The following is a 15,900-nucleotide window of genomic DNA, read 5'->3' as shown; positions in this document are numbered from 1 at the left end:
CCATAACTTTACATTTAGCTTCTACCATTCTGACTTTATGGTACTTTTACGCACTAATTTGAAAGGCAGTCTTGTTGATTGACAGCGGGTACGAGCCAATCAGAGCATTGAGCGTCTCTACGCGAGGGCGGGAGCAAGAATCGACGGGAGGGGAGGGGAGGGGAGGGATTGTGAGGGGAGGACGCGTCGGCTGAATGGATGACGTCGGGAGGCTGGCGCCAGCATGTCTGGGACTGGCGCGTTAGATCAACACAGCTGGGCTGGGATAGGACACACAGCTGGCTAGCCGCTGCATTCCTCTACAAAACAGGATTGTGTGTGTGTGCGTGCGTGTGTATGTGTGTGATAGAAAGAGAAGAGGAAAATAAGACATAAATATAAGGAGCAGAACGGGACGTGCTTCCCTGGCAGCCAACTTGTGTCTGCAATTATTTCACTGCTGTTGTTGTTCCTTTCTTTATACTTTATCATTCATTTATTTATTTGCTATTATTTATTTTTTTACAAGAGACAGATGTGCATTGTGCGCTATGTGGCAGAAAAAAGTAGCTAACAATAAGGCACCACTTGACCTTTTACCTTTATTATAACTGTCTGCTAATATTTTAACCATAAAGTGACGAGCTGTCCAGTTCTCATAGGCCATGTAATGTTATTTTAAGGGGGAGGGGGGGTATTTTTTATATTTTGCTGAGCTTGCACGTTTTTAAACGTATTGCAAAATGTTTAGACTGTGATGAAAGGTCCTGAGGCAACATATTAGGCAAGAAACAAATTCGGTCTGCTGAAACAGGAATCAATAGAATAGGTCAAAACATTCATAGAACAATTTCAAATAAGAAAATATTTAACTTTGCTGATTTGCTGAAGTAATCAAACTGTTTCATCATAAAAATGTAATGAACAGTGAGTCAGTGCAATGGATAAAATAAAAGTTTACATGAAAATAAATATTTTTAGTAAACCCGTGAAAGAAATATTTGAGAATTTTAGTTTTAGATACAGACAGAAAACGAGTTTAACTTTTTTAATCAATATTTTTTTCATAACATTGAACTACCTGGAAAAGCTCATTGACAATCCCTTGAAGGCAACCTCGGTCCATTTCCTCATTCTTCACCACTAGGCGGTATCTGCCAATGAGAACCCGCCTCTATTCGCTTCCGCCAATCACGACGCGGCGCTTCAAAATGGGCGTGGTTTGACGCTCACCGTATATAGCCTTACTGTAGCGCTTCTCTTGACATCAACGCGAACTCCTCTCAGCAAGGCGGAAGTTAACAATCCGAGAAGACTCTTCTTTAACTGTCAAAGTCCGACATGAAAGCCATCAGTCCCGTTCGCTCAGGAAGAAGCTGCTACAAAGCCGTGTGCTGCATTTCGGAGCAAAGCGTGGCAATCGGCCGGACGTCGAAGCAGCAGCAGCAACACGCGTGCGTGGAGGTGCCGGCGGGTGACATGAACGACTGCTACTCACGATTGGCAGCTCTGGTGCCGAGCATCCCCCGCAACAAGACGGTGAGCCAGGTGGAGATTCTGCAGCACGTCATTGACTACATCTTCGATCTACAAATCGCACTCGAGGCTGAAGAGGCTCCGAGGCGCTTGTCGAAAAAGGTAAGCAGGTTTATCATTGGATTGGATTGATTCATTTGGGTGCAAATTTAAAAATAGTTTTCTTAATTGCATCTTGGCTCTTCTTTTCTAGACTGCTGACCTGACCAGAACTTTCTCCAAAGATGAAGGGCGTTTGTGCCATTAGGATATATCACGTCTCATCATGGTAGGTCCTACTTTTTTTCCCTTAGCCATTTAAACAATCTTTATTACTAATAGTTAGACTGGGGAATGTTTTTTTTCCATTCGGGATGGATAATGGTGGGCAACATGCTGTGCATGGGCCATTATGTGGCCCACGAGAAAGTACTTTTCCACCATTAATTGTGAAACACAAATTATTCTAATATTCTAATTAATATTGATTATTTTGTTGCTTGAATTGACCATTATTGAGCCACAAGATGGTTGTTGACCTGTCCATTTTGACCTTTTTGATCCAATTCTGATTGGCTATAGAGAGCATGTTTTTTACTGACATGATTTGAATGTGATATGACTACTTCATGAATATTCATTAATGACATTTAATAATGTTGGTGTTCCGCTTGAAATGTTCTGTATTCATAGCCCACGGGCCATATGTCTACCACCCTTCCCATAAAGCTAACAAAGGCACATCAAGATGACGAAAAAACATTTTAGTCCCTTAGGTGAACGTAAACAAAGCAGTGTTAGAGAGCCGAAGAACTGGCCTGGCTTCAATGAAAAAGGTTGTAAGCGTGAAATCACGTGAAAATAAAGTTAAGATAAAGCAGCCCATTGATATGTGTGGACAATCCAAAGCGACGGCTAATTAAGCAAGACCCGGCTTCCATTTGTAAAGCGGATTCATCACTATCTGCCTGGGGTTAATGAACGCTCCACGCTCGGCGCCAGTCTGTCTGCGGCGCTGGCCAGGGAGGGGGAGGAGGGAGAAGCAGGAATCTTGACTTGACTTTTTCTTTCCTTCTCTCCATGCAGGTGCAGGGAAACACATGTCTCCACTTCACTGCAGGCCAGAAGAGCACGCGGGGGGGTTTAAGAGAGGGTGGGATAGGTATGCAGACGAGATGGAAAGCGATGACTGCTTTTCTGCTTGCTCCGTCCGGGATGGACACATCAACACACCAAAGCTTCATCAGGCCTCCATTTTGGATCCATTCCTATACTGCACCTTGAAATATTTGCATTCCAGTTGTCACCCCTATTTGTTTTCTCACCTCCATACAACACATGTACATATCTATTAGGTGTGTATGTGAGGTTTCTTTTTTTTAATTATTATTATAACAATCCAGAAACTCTATAATAGAGTTACTTGTAAACTGTCTGTGGGGATTGTGTTATTTCCACGGATGATATTCCACTGAGTTTCATAAACTCCTTATTGTAAAGTTTTTTTGTGTGTCATATGTTGTTATGTCATGGAATAAACACAGTTTAAAAAAAACAAACGGTGGTTTGATGCATGTGGTGTATCGAGCAGTGTGGCTACCACAGGATGTTTATGGTTGGAAAATCTAAAGGGGGTGGGGGTGTTGCAGGTGGGGGGGTAATAATTTGATTGAAAATTGAGTGCTGGAGCTTTTCAAAAAGCAATATTGAAAATGACAGGCCATGTGAAAGTAAATTTAAATATGCTATATTCTCTGCCTGATTAATTGGGCACTGCTTATAGGAGTTATGACGTCACCAAAAGTCACTAAACTGCTGACTTGAATGTCGTGAAGTTTACATTTGACATGCAGCGTAAAAACAAACTGAAAGTTAAGGCGTTGTAGTTTTTCTTTCTTTTTTCAAACATGAATAAATGCCGCCACCTAGTGGCACTCACCGCTCACTAACTGGCCCGTCTAACACATTGGATCCATTCTCCGTCCAAATATTTCGTAAAGTGTATATGTATTGTTTATTGTAAGTTGTCATCCGTATCTCATCAATTACAAAATTATTTAAAATGCTAAACACAAAGAGTACGTGTATAGCCTGAAATGTTGGGTTTTGGCGCCATCTAGTGGTATTAACTAGCTATTTCTTCCATTCTTTATAATACAACACTGACATCTAGTGGTCATATGATCACCCCGCTGTATGTTGTACTGCATACTATGCCAGTGTGCCGTGGTAAATTGTCCAACATTAAATACCGAGCGCATTGTAAACAGGATCGCCAAACCACAGGTCAGTTAGCGCAAGGCCTGGTCAGCCACTTGCTAATCGTGCATGCGTAGCAAATCGGAGAATCTTGAGATTTCATGTTGTGGCATCGGCACATACTCAGTTTATGTGTGTGTTGCTGTTAGTGTTGGCTTGTGAGTGAACGATTCGTTCAAAAGAACGATTTTGTTTTCAGTGAACGAAAGTGAACGAATCACTTCCTAAAGTGATTCGTTCTTTTTTCAGTTCATATGACTTCAACCAGTAGGTGTCAGTAATGCACATTGAAGCTGGTGCCACCTCGCCGTAAAACAAAACGAAGAAGAAAATGACGTAGTTTCTGGTTACGAACGAGTCGTGAATTGCATTTCCTGTCCACCAACTGAACGGATCTGTGAGTAAACGAGTCAGTGAGTGAATGATTTGCATTTCCAGTTCATCGCGAGAACGGATCAGTGAGGGAACGAATCCTGACTTTTCCGTTCGCGAACGAGTCAATGGGTGAACTGCCTTCCTTCCCGTGCATCGACGGATCAGTCAACGTCTCCCTCCTGGCGTGAATTATGTAAGCCAGAATGTCGATTTACGATTTGCCAAGGAAAGAAAGAACCACTCACTGAAACACCACTTCTTTTATGCACATTTTCTCCAAGCTAATGGCTAACTTGATTGCATGAAGGGATGCGCCGTTATGCAACAACGGGGAGAGTATGCTTCTCTTTGGGTAATCTTGACTTTATAACACTTGTAGTAGTTTTTAAATAACGTGTATGCATATATATATACGCCTAAATATTGTTATCCAATATATCTACTGCAATTCCACATTGGATTGCTGGTTTGACATTTACTTTTATTATTATTATTTTAATAAACATTTATGTTAAAACTTATCTGGTGTTTTATTCCTTGTTTTTATATTTGCCAATTAAAACATAAAAAAGCAGACATTTGGTTAACTGCTTTATATGACAACATGTGTAGGTACACCTCATGGACACTTCAATAGGTACACTACACGAGGTAAAAAAAAAAAGAATGAATAAATAACTAAATAAAGGGTGAATTGCACAAAAATGCATTCTCTCACGCTTGGGATCGAACCAAGATCTTTCAGTGCAAGAGCCCATATCACTAACCAGTCGGCTGTTTTGACATGACAAGGTAAGACTGAATGCACTGTTTTGTACTAGTGGTGTGCATTACAGGCCAATAGGGAAAAAGCTTAAGTGAAAGTGAAAAGGGCCACACACCCCCTCACCCCCACCTCCTGATTGGCTGTTTGAGCTGTGACGTCACTTGGACATTCCATTAGGTACACCGCCATTTTCAAGTGTACCTAATAACAGGCCACTTTATTAGGGAAATATCATGGTCAAAGGTCACAGGCTTGATACCTGGTCCCAGGTGTCAAGCCTAATGGAGTGACCGTGTGATTCCCTCGTTAAGTGCAGGTGCGGGAAAACTTTTAGCTCCTTTTGAACGTGAAAGAAGCTAAAACTTTTCACGCACCTGCGCTTAACGAGGGTCACTTGGAAAACATGTTGGAACGCGGCCCCAAGGACTAGCGCTTGACACCTGTGACCTTTGACCATGATATTTCCCTAATAAAATGGCCTGTTATTAGGTACACTTGAAAATGGCGGTGTACCTAATGGAGTGTCTGTGTGATTCCCTCGTTAAGTGCAGGTGCGTGAAAACTTTTAGCTCCTTTTGAACGTGAAAGAAGCTAAAACTTTTCACGCACCTGCGCTTAACGAAGGTCACTTGGAAAACATGTTGGAACGCGGCCCCAAGGACTAGAGCTTGACACCTGTGACCTTATTTATTTATTTATTTCCCTAATAAAGTGGTCTGTTATTAGGTACACTTGAAAATGGCGGTGTACCTAATGGAGTGTCTGTGTGATTCCCTCGTTAAGTGCAGGTGCGTGAAAACTTTTAGCTCCTTTTGAACGTGAAAGAAGCTAAAAGTTTTCACGCACCTGCGCTTAACGAGGGTTACTTGGAAAACATGTTGGAACGCGGCCCCAAGGACTAGAGCTTGACACCTGTGACCTTTGACCATGATATTTCCCTAATAAAGTGGCCTGTTATTAGGTACACTTGAAAATGGCGGTGTACCTAATGGAGTGTCTGTGTGATTCCCTCGTTAAGTGCAGGTGCGTGAAAACTTTTAGCTCCTTTTGAACGTGAAAGAAGCTAAAAGTTTTCACGCACCTGCGCTTAACGAGGGTTACTTGGAAAACATGTTGGAACGCGGCCCCAAGGACTAGAGCTTGACACCTGTGACCTTTGACCATGATATTTCCCTAATAAAATGGCCTGTTATTAGGTACACTTGAAAATGGCGGTGTACCTAATGGAGTGTCCGTGTGATTCCCTCGTTAAGTGCAGGTGCGTGAAAACTTTTAGCTCCTTTTGAACGTGAAAGAAGCTAAAAGTTTTCACGCACCTGCGCTTAACGAGGGTTACTTGGAAAACATGTTGGAACGCGGCCCCAAGGACTAGAGCTTGACACCTGTGACCTTTGACCATGATATTTCCCTAATAAAGTGGCCTGTTATTAGGTACACTTGAAAATGGCCGTGTACCTAATGGAGTGTCCGTGTGATTCCCTCGTTAAGTGCAGGTGCGTGAAAACTTTTAGCTCCTTTTGAACGTGAAAGAAGCTAAAAGTTTTCACGCACCTGCGCTTAACGAGGGTCACTTGGAAAACATGTTGGAACGCGGCCCCTCAAGGACTGGAGGTTGACACCCCTGGTTTAAGTGAAAAGTGCCACACCCGCCCTCACCCCCACTTTCTGATTGGCTGGTTGATCTGTGACGTCACGCGGACACTCCATTAGGTACGCCGCCATTTTCAGGTGTACCTAATAACAGGCCACTTCCTGATTGGCTGTCTGATCTGTGACGTCACTTGGACACTCCATTAGGTACACCGCCATTTTCAGGTTCGTTCGCGAAGATTAACGAGTGAGTGACAGACAGCGTTGCTGCTCTGCCAGCCGACACACGTTATGCCAACTTTGATGTTTTAATTTTGTATTTGTTGGATTGTAGTTGATGGTGTTATTATACCGAATGTGTTTGTGTTTGAATAAAAGTTTGAAAAAGAAATTCTGATATTTGTTATTTTGTGGGACACCAACTCATAATAACGTAATAACGTCATATAAAGCAGATAACCAAATGTCAGGTTTTTGTTTTAATTGGCGAATATAAAAACAAAGAATAAAACACCAGACGAGTTTTAACATAAATGTTTATTAAAATAACAATAATAAAAGTAAATTTCAAACCAGCAATCTAATGTGAAATTGCAGTAGATATATTGGATAACAATATATAGGCATATATATGCATACACGTTATTTAAAAACTACTATGAGTGTTATAAAATCAAGACTACCCAAAGAGAAGCATACTCTCCCCGTTGTTGCATAACGGCGCAGCCCTTCATGCAATAAAGTTAGCCGTTAGCTTGGAGAAAACGTGCATAAAAGAAGTGGTGTTTCGGTGAGTGGTTCTTTCTTTCCTTGGCAAATCGACAATCGACATAGTTCACGCCAGGAGGGAGACGCAACACGTTCACTGACTGATCCGTTGATGCACGGGAAGGTAGGCAGTTGACCCATTGACTCGTTCGCCAACGGGAAAGTCAGGATTCGGTCCCTCACTGATCCGTTCTCGCGATGAACTGGAAATGCAAATCATTCACTCACTGACTCGTTTACTCACAGACCCGTTTAGTAACTAAACTTTAGTTGGTGAACAGGAAATGCAATTCGCGACTCGTTTGTAAACAGGAAGTTACGTCATTTTCTTCTTCGTTTTGTTTGACGGCGACGTGGCACCAGCTTTAATGCGCATCACCGACATCTACTGGTTGAAGTCATATGTCTTGGATATTTCACCAACGTAAAATACACAGTCAAGTCGAGACACCTCGACTGTGATAGCCACTCAGCCGCTGTCAGAACAGCAGAGGGTCTTTAAAAGTGACTTTGTTCTTAATGTCGCGATATTTTATAGAGATAGTCTAAAACAGAAAACAAAGCCATATTGATTCTTTTGGATTTTGATCACAATCACTTTCACTAGTTTATTCCTTACACTGTCTAAAACCTTTTTTCAAAAACTGTCACTTTCAATTACAAAAGAAATAGAATTTAAAGAATATTTAGCATTTATTTGTATTCAATTACCCGACTCTCCATGCATATATAGGAATAGAACTTTACATCTTTTGTTGTAATCTAATTTTTATATAGAAGCTGGTGTAACACTTAACAGATTTTTGTTGGTGGTGTGCCTCGAGATTTTTTCCAATGAAAAGGTGTGCCGTGAATGAAAAAAGGTTGGGAAACACTGATTTACGTGATTGTTGGAGAACTGATGATGTCAAGGCGCTTGAAGGGGTTGCCAATGGATGGATGGCAGTGGGGGTCATGTCATATGGCCTAGTGTGTACGTGTGACATGCATGTGTGTATGTGTTAGGGGTGGGCCTGTTTTCATTCAATATCTCCTCCTAGCCAATAAGCAAGAGTGCTGCTGCTGGATGAATCCAATTATCACACAGAAAAACTCTCCTCCTGCCAATGGCCACAATAGCCTTTGTGTGTGCGCGCTGACCCTTTTTTTCAAGCTATACATATTCGTATTGAGTCTGATGGAGTCCATGAGGCAATATGTAGCGTTTTCTGCAGTTTAGAACATGCTCTCTTTGTGTTTGTTAGGTCATTGTTGCTATTGTGCGCTACATTTTGGTAGCTCCATGCAAATCCAATGGAGGACATTTCATTAGAGGGTTGTTACATATTAGAATTACACAGCAGTAGGTTCAATAGTAATGTAAATAATATAAATGACATAATCACTGATGTGCTGCTGTTGATTCTATTATTTGTATTATGCAATATATGTTTGTACTATTGTATATGTTATATATGTAGATATATGTTTTGTGGTTTTTTTATATCGCATAATCATCACAAATAACTTAAATTAGCACTTTAGTGATATTTAATAATGCTCATTCTCCCTAGTATATATAGTGTACTGAGTGTATGGTACAATACTATTGTACTGAAATTTCTTTGAAAGCTTTGAAATATAAAATTTCAAAAAACGTTATTAAGGTTATGTTGCTTATATTCTTCTTAATCGTATTCAAAGTATCACTTTTGTTCAGTTTTCATCCCAAGAACAGTGTGTCCCCAAAGCAAACAAAAAGAGTCTACTGCCTCTTTAAGAGGAACCAACTCGCCTCGCCCTCCCCCTTCGTGTCTACTCAACTGTTTTATGCAAATGAGGCAAGCCGAGCGTGCCGCCGGCCAATCAGCGACGAGCTCCCACCGCGGGAGCTCTGAATTTCGCGCGACGAACTTTGGCGCTAAAACGCGGACTTGTTCTTGTTGAATGGAGAAGGGAGCCTGGTGACTTCGGGGCGGATTGGGTCACACTCAGCACAGAAGGGGTGAAAAAAAAAAAGCCGGAAGCACAGTCCTGCAAACCCTCGGATGTCTTTTGTGCGAACCCGTGGAACTTTAAACACACTTTGGCGAACTTATTTGTACGTTGTGCGCAATGTTTTGTGACTTGCGAGGTGTATTTCTGTACATTTATCAGGCTTCGTTCGCCTTTTGACTGACGTCACCGCTCGGACCCAACCCGTTGTTGTGTGTTGCGTATATACTTTGCATGTTATTTGACTTTTAGAACTTGTATTAAGTGTAAACCTTGCGTTTTTATATTTACTTTTTATTGTTCGATTATTTATTTGAAACGGGTCCTCCTTGCGGTACAATGATGCGCCTGCCCAAAGGCGTCTCTCCGGCGTCGGGACTTCCGTGCAGTCAACCCAAGATGAAGCTTCTGGCCGGTGAGTTCTTCAGCACCGGCTTGTCCAGCCCGCCCTTGAGCACGGTACCGGTGGGCTACTTCAGCCAGATCTGCCCTAACACCGCCGCGGCGGAACAAAGAGCGCACAGCCTCTACTCGACCCCCCATGGACCCGATCAGAAGCCCATCAGATCGACTACCGGACGGCTGCCGGTAAGGAATCGAACAACATTCCTTGTGTGCCTGTGTGGGTGGAATAATGTGGCACTGGTATGCATGTTTTACTCTGTGTTGACGTGGGGACACACAATAGAGTCAAACATAGTTGAAGGAAAACAATTACAGTATATGAGGAAATTGGCTCGACTAGTGTTGGATGAATCGATACTTTGATAAAAGTCATCCGATACTGGACAAAATAGCCTATAGAAATGTTATTATTGGTTTTGTGTGGATCCATTTGGAACTATAGCCACTGTGATACCAGACCTGCACATATACCACATCATATCCTTGATAGGAAAGTTATTGTCATGGAAATATTTGAATTTTTTTGGTAGATTTTACGAGAAGCACAATTATTGACTGATGGAAGAAGTAAAATGAAAATTGTTTGACTTTTTGTCCATCTTTTTAGCGATGACATTCATGACAATTGCTCCACCTGTCTGCCCGTGTAACCTGTTCACCACAGGAGGCAAATGGCAGGTTCAAAGGTCATAATAGGCAACTGGTTGAGTTAGACAAGCGCAACTCAAGTGGGAAATAAAGTACGATGTGAACTCTTTTACCCCCACCAAGCTGCCCCGTGGCAGCTGTTCTATGCCAAATCGGGCCAAAGCTAAAAAGGTTAAGAGGGTGACATAATGGTTATGTTCAGACTGGACTGACCCACCCCTCGTCCTCGGGCCTGCCATCGCTATTAGCCCCCACAAGAGGATTAGTAAGTACAGCGAGGGGGACACCTGCCCTTGAAGACGATGCGGTCGGATATTCCAGTTAGCGAAAACTGTGTTTAATTTTAGCAGCAGATATTTTTTATTGTAGTAGTGGATGACAAGTTGCTGATAAGGATGCAATAGACTTGGAGTGTTTTTGGACTGATAGTGGTCTTTACCTCCCTCCCACAAGTGTGCACATGCATGTAAAAACTATGTGGCATGCTATATAGAGTATTTGTCCATGTTAGGTTTAGCTGAGTGTGCACAAAATTATGAGACTTAATTTGAAGAAAAAAAAAAAGATGAAATTGTCACCATGATTACCTTATTTACACAATATTGTTCAAATTAGCTGAATATGTAAAAAAAATAATTTCACCCAGTTTTCATTTTGAAACCAGATTGTGGCAATGTGTGTTTCACTGCCGTAATTGTTGCAACACAGTCAATTCCTCTTTGGCTCGATGTCCTCATGTGACAGGGCGGCTTGACCAAAGTGCCGGGAATCTTCCACGTAGTCATTAACTTGAAAACAAAGTGGCGCTTTATTCAAGCTATAGAAAGTAAAAGGACAAAGTTGAGTTTAGTGGGTCAATTATATTGTAAAACTAAGATAATGTATGACTAATGGAATCACCTCACGGTAGTAAAGGCAATCAGCGAATTGATAGTGGTGTCAATGTACCAAAAAAGATGATTTTTCCCATTTGACAGTTGTGCCTTACTTTAAATTGAGTGGAACAGACGCACAACAGTCAGTGTTTAGCCAATAACAAAAAATTGATGGCTCCGCCTGTGTCCCACGCATAACCAGTGTATTCAAGCGGCAAGTCAAAGAGTTTTTTTTCTTCGCAAGTCAACGCATGTTTGTTTGCACTGTTGGAACCACCACGTTGGGCTTCTCCAACACTCCAACATTGTTGCTCGATTACAATGATGACAAGGGTGTGGTAGTCGGGGGGGGGCTAAAAAGTTTTTTGGCAGGCGTTCTATAACTTGCTCATATTCAAGCCTGACAGGAAATGTTTACTGGTAATGTTATTTTGATGTGACACCAGAAATTCTGCGACTGAGGCGGATGATCTCAGGGTGTCACGCGATGCTGCTTGGGTGTAACGGCACGAACAGGCGGGGTGAGGTCACGCTGAGGTTGCCGTGATACTGCAACACTTGCAGATAAACTAAAAGGAGCAGAGTTTGCTATTTTTCTCACTGGAACTCTGACTGGCCAAAGAAACTACATCGTGGCTTACCTCCCCTCCTAACGTCATATTTTACTTCAGCTGAAAAACATGTCATGGTTCTAAAAATATAAAGGTCCAATTTGATCATAATGGAAAACCGTAAAGGGTTCTTATGACGTTTTACATTAGCCCACATGCTTACTATCCATTCAGTAAGTCCAGATGTCGCTAGCTAACAGGTGGACGCGTTGTGCTTTAGCATGCTAGCACAATGGCGGCTTTCACTGTCTGACACGACTCGGCACATTTTGCATTGCCAGCTGTCTCGAAAAATTAGCAACAAGTAGCTTCATGGAAATAGCGGAGGAGTGTAGAGTTGCCAAGTTGTTTTTACTGTGGAGTAAGATAGAAGAGCACAAAATGAGATGCTAAACGTTGGCAGCTTGATGTCTTGCGGCATCCAAACACACTTTCAAAGCTAGCATCAAACGGGAATGTTTAATTGATGCCAACGTATGACCTGTCAAGCAGGTTCGATAGCTAAGGTAGTTTCCCCCAACCTTTTTTTCACATGAAACAAATCTCACCCAACACCACCCAACAAGAATATCACGAAAAGTGTCAATGAACACCACTTTAGCCACTTTAGGGTTTAATTGTTCGGCCTTTCACTCAATCGCTAACGCTGATGATGAAATAACTAATTAAAAACTATTTTGAGGCAAATTAAGTGAAATGAAAGCATCCCTGCTGTTTGAAGCTTTTCATTCTAAACTGATTTTTTATGATTGTGCTGTGTTTCTGCAGTGTGTTAAACTGTAAGGGAAAAATGCTTGGGGATTTTTCTAAAGAGTTCAGGCGTTCTGCCAGCCGTGAGTTGAGAGATGGTTTAAAGTCCCCAGCCTTTCTTCCGCCCCCTTGTCTAAGTAGCCCCTCTTGAATTACTTGGGGAAAGTGTGAGGGGGATGCTTTGTTCCTGCTCTTGAGGGCTGTTGGCACATTTATGACGGGCCTGCATTGTGGCACGTTTATTATTTAACTCGGAATTCTTTCTTATTCAGTCGGTAGGGCTTGTTACATGTTTAATTTAATCTCCTCTTTTTTCAGGCTAAAAGGAAGTTAGATCTTGAAGACCCAGTTTTCCTCCCCGAGTTCCGCACCCCAAAAGGCAAAGGCAGCTTTGCGGCGAGTCCAAGAAGTAAGAACTTAACATAGTCCATTTTTATTTGAGGGTACTAAAGATTGTTTGCCTTTCAGCTCCAAAGTCGCCAGGTGAGCGGACGAGGTATGACACCTCGCTGGGTCTTCTGACCAAGAAGTTTGTGGGCCTCATTGCCAAGTCCCCTGATGGCGTCCTGGACCTGAACTGGGCCACGGAGGTGCTGGAGGTCCAAAAGAGGAGGATTTACGACATCACCAATGTCCTGGAAGGAGTCCAGCTCATTCGGAAAAAGTCAAAGAATAACATTCAATGGCTGTAAGTTGCCCCCCCGGAATTCACAATGACCTCCTCTAACTCATGAATGGCAGACCAGCTTTTTTTTACTAACTCTAATGTGTTGTTCTGGCAGGGTTGGAGATGTGTTTGAAGGCGGCACCAGCGGAGGAGCGAAGGCCCGAGCGCTGCAGAAAGAGCTCGGAGACCTGGAGCGAGCCGAGCGATCGCTGGACGAGCTCATCCACTCGACCGGCGCGCAGCTCAAACAGCTCACTGAGCACAAAGACAGCCAAAGATATCCTTCACATAAATCCAACCTCCTCTGGATCTTCTTCAATTATCTTCTTCTTTGCCCCTTAACCTGACACCTGCACGCTGGGCTACGTGACGTACCAGGACATCCGCTCCATCGGCAGTTTCCGAGAGGAGACGGTGATCGCAATCAAAGCTCCCTCCGAGACCAAGCTGGAGGTGCCAGACGCGGCGGGGGTGAGGAACCGTCTTCTTTGACTCTTGACCATTTGACACTCTTCTTTCTCTCTCTTTCTCACCTCGTTCATTGTGTTTTAAAATCCACACTCCACTTTACTTCCTTGACACCGATTGGTGCCATTTTTGGCACTTTAGAGAGTTATAGGAAGAAGACAAAAAATATATTCGCTTAGCGTGGATATTTAGATTCATCCATCCCCTCAAAATAAATCTTAACTAACAGTTCTTTCTTATTGTCAGGGCTCGTTACAGATCTATCTGAAGAGTAGTAATGGTCCTATAGAAGTCTACCTGTGTCCAGAGGAGGGTCTTGAAGACGCCAGTCCGGTTAAAAGTTTGGTCACACCAGAAAAAGCCACTGCAACACCGGCAACCGCCAGCTGTGTCAAAGAAGAACCTGTTGAAGGTAAGTTTGGGCTTCTTCTTGGTTTCAACTTAGGGTTAGAAGCCACTAAGGTTTTAAAATAGGGTTGAAAGAAGGCTTTGGTTTCCAAAGAAGTTCAGTCAGGATGCTTTTATTATCTTCCCCAAACAAACGCAGCAAGCGTTTCCACAGCGGCTGCTGCGACCTCCTCATCATCTGCCTCGCTGCTGGATGTGGAGCATCTGCTGGGTTTGCCCCCCAGCTTGCTGCAGATGACCGAAGACCAGCTACCCGGCACGTCCTTCTCCGCCGACCCCAGCGAAGGCGGCGGCGCTCCCTTTGTCAGCTTCTCCCCGAATCTGGACCATAGCGACTACCTGTGGAGCCTGGAGGACGGCGAGGGTGTGTCTGACTTTTTCAACACCTACGACCTCAATGATCTCTTGTGAAGGAGAAGATGACAATACGGAGTTAGCCCCGCCCCTCCAAAAAGTTGTGGAGTTGATTTATTCGTGGCGAAGTCCCACCAACAGGCCGGAATATTAGGTACACATCTAAAATTTCATCGGTGGTCTTATTAAATTTGCAACAACTCTGCAGTTTAAAAAGGCCATTTAGATGAAAACAAAATGATGAATAAATGGGTTTCTCATTACATTTCTAATTTTGATAATCAATGGACAATTAAAAAAAAGTCATTGATAAGAAACCTCAATTTAATTGACCTTATTTTGCCATCAAAATAGCATTTTAATCTCAGAAATATGTCCAAAACGGATCTGAATCAATCATTACATAGAATTGATGAAACAAAAGAGTTGTATTATGTGTTTCACTCAGGAATTTTCTTTGCCCTCAAACGTCTTGGCAGCCTTTGGCCCACAGGGGGCAGCATTGTTGTGTGTTAGCTTTAATTGCCCCTTTGTGATGCTTTACAGCAGGTTTGAATCATTGGAAAGGACGTAAGCTAAAGCCATAATACAGCACACAAAAGGTCATCTGCAGTCATTTTGTTAGCAATGTGAAGTATTTTCAACTAGTTTTTTTTAGAAGGTGCTGAAGTGTCATTAATGCCAAGTTAATAATAATGAAATCAGGCACTCTTGGCTTATTTGGAAGCTTTGATTCCAAATTAGCACGAATACTATTGTATTTCTGAGGACGTCATTTGTGTTTTCCATGACTATTTGTTATTATAATATTTGATATGTTGGGGCTTTTAGGAATAAGCTAATGGTCCTGTCCTAACAAAACTTGAAAGTGTGTTTGGGTGTGATGTTTTTATTTTTTTGCCAGCATGGGAAAAAAAGTCTTATCAAGTGTGTGCTTGAGTGAATTTGTTTTATTACCGGTTTTATTTTTTTACTATGTAGATTCTGAGAATTTGTAGTAATTTCAATCGGCAGTGAATTATAGCGTTGTACATAGAGGATTTTGTATTTATACCTATTTTTGCTGAATTGTTTTCATACAGGCATTTTTTTTTTGTATGACATGCAGCACTTAATATTTTTGTAATAATGTGTTTGAAAATGCGGAAAAAATAAATAATGAAGCCATTGCTACATCTCCACTTCTGCAGTATTTCCCATTTTAGAAAGGAGAACTTGCTCCAAAGATCTAATGAGGAGTGACACTGAGAGAAAAGGTGGACACGAAGCGTGACAATAAACGAGGAGCAACTATGAACCCACTCGGCCGGGTGGACAATGGTGGGTGCGTGGTTTTCTACAACTTGGAATCCCAACAAAAGGCTGTGGACCCCCCAAAAGGTCAGAGTTCACTAGGTCACCGGTGGAGGGATTTTGAAGTGTGTTTAGTGAGTGCAAATACAAGCAGACGGGATTAAAATATTAGACCAATGCTACCATATTTAAATT

The 15,900-nt window shown here is 42.3% G+C and overlaps 2 protein-coding genes across 3 annotated transcripts; both read left to right on the top strand.

Annotated features, from left to right (window-relative positions):
• Positions 1-809: 809 nt before the first annotated feature.
• id3 (inhibitor of DNA binding 3) lies at positions 810-3,053 on the top strand. The gene is made up of 3 exons (XM_088399890.1): positions 810-1,617; positions 1,709-1,783; positions 2,581-3,053. Exons 1-2 carry the CDS (start codon positions 1,321-1,323, stop codon positions 1,760-1,762), a joined length of 351 nt encoding a protein of 116 aa, XP_088256016.1. The 5' UTR covers positions 810-1,320; the 3' UTR covers positions 1,763-1,783; positions 2,581-3,053.
• Positions 3,054-8,970: 5,917 nt separating this feature from the next.
• On the top strand, positions 8,971-15,593 carry e2f2 (E2F transcription factor 2). Of its 2 annotated transcripts, none has more exons than XM_088356427.1 (7): positions 8,971-9,814; positions 12,834-12,924; positions 12,984-13,203; positions 13,298-13,459; positions 13,539-13,653; positions 13,897-14,062; positions 14,213-15,593. In XM_088356427.1, the coding sequence occupies exons 1-7, from the start codon at positions 9,566-9,568 to the stop codon at positions 14,467-14,469; spliced, it is 1,260 nt and encodes a 419-aa protein (XP_088212553.1). In that variant the 5' UTR covers positions 8,971-9,565; the 3' UTR covers positions 14,470-15,593. The 2 variants fall into 2 exon arrangements, with proteins under 2 accessions (XP_088212553.1, XP_088212552.1); XM_088356426.1 differs by having other exon boundaries at positions 8,984-9,814; positions 14,198-15,593.
• The last annotated feature ends 307 nt before the right edge of the window (positions 15,594-15,900 follow it).

The sequence above is a fragment of the Syngnathus floridae genome, chromosome 16 (genome assembly GCF_059516105.1).
Source record: "Syngnathus floridae isolate MCC-2025c chromosome 16, RoL_Sflo_1.0, whole genome shotgun sequence".
In the NCBI taxonomy this organism is placed as follows: domain Eukaryota; kingdom Metazoa; phylum Chordata; class Actinopteri; order Syngnathiformes; family Syngnathidae; genus Syngnathus; species Syngnathus floridae.
The sequence above is the reverse complement of the archived record's forward strand: the minus strand, read 5'-3'. Positions and strand labels throughout refer to the sequence as shown.

Coding starts and splice junctions, on each gene's coding strand:
- id3 (XM_088399890.1), top strand. CDS start 1,321: ATGAAAGCCATCAGTCCCGTTCGCTCAGGAAGAAGCTGCTACAAAGCC. Junction 1,618..1,708: donor CGAGGCGCTTGTCGAAAAAG/GTAAGCAGGTTT, acceptor CTTCTTTTCTAG/ACTGCTGACCTGACCAGAAC.
- e2f2 (XM_088356426.1), top strand. CDS start 9,566: ATGATGCGCCTGCCCAAAGGCGTCTCTCCGGCGTCGGGACTTCCGTGC. Junction 12,925..12,983: donor CTTTGCGGCGAGTCCAAGAA/GTAAGAACTTAA, acceptor TTTGCCTTTCAG/CTCCAAAGTCGCCAGGTGAG. Junction 13,654..13,896: donor AGGTGCCAGACGCGGCGGGG/GTGAGGAACCGT, acceptor TCTTATTGTCAG/GGCTCGTTACAGATCTATCT.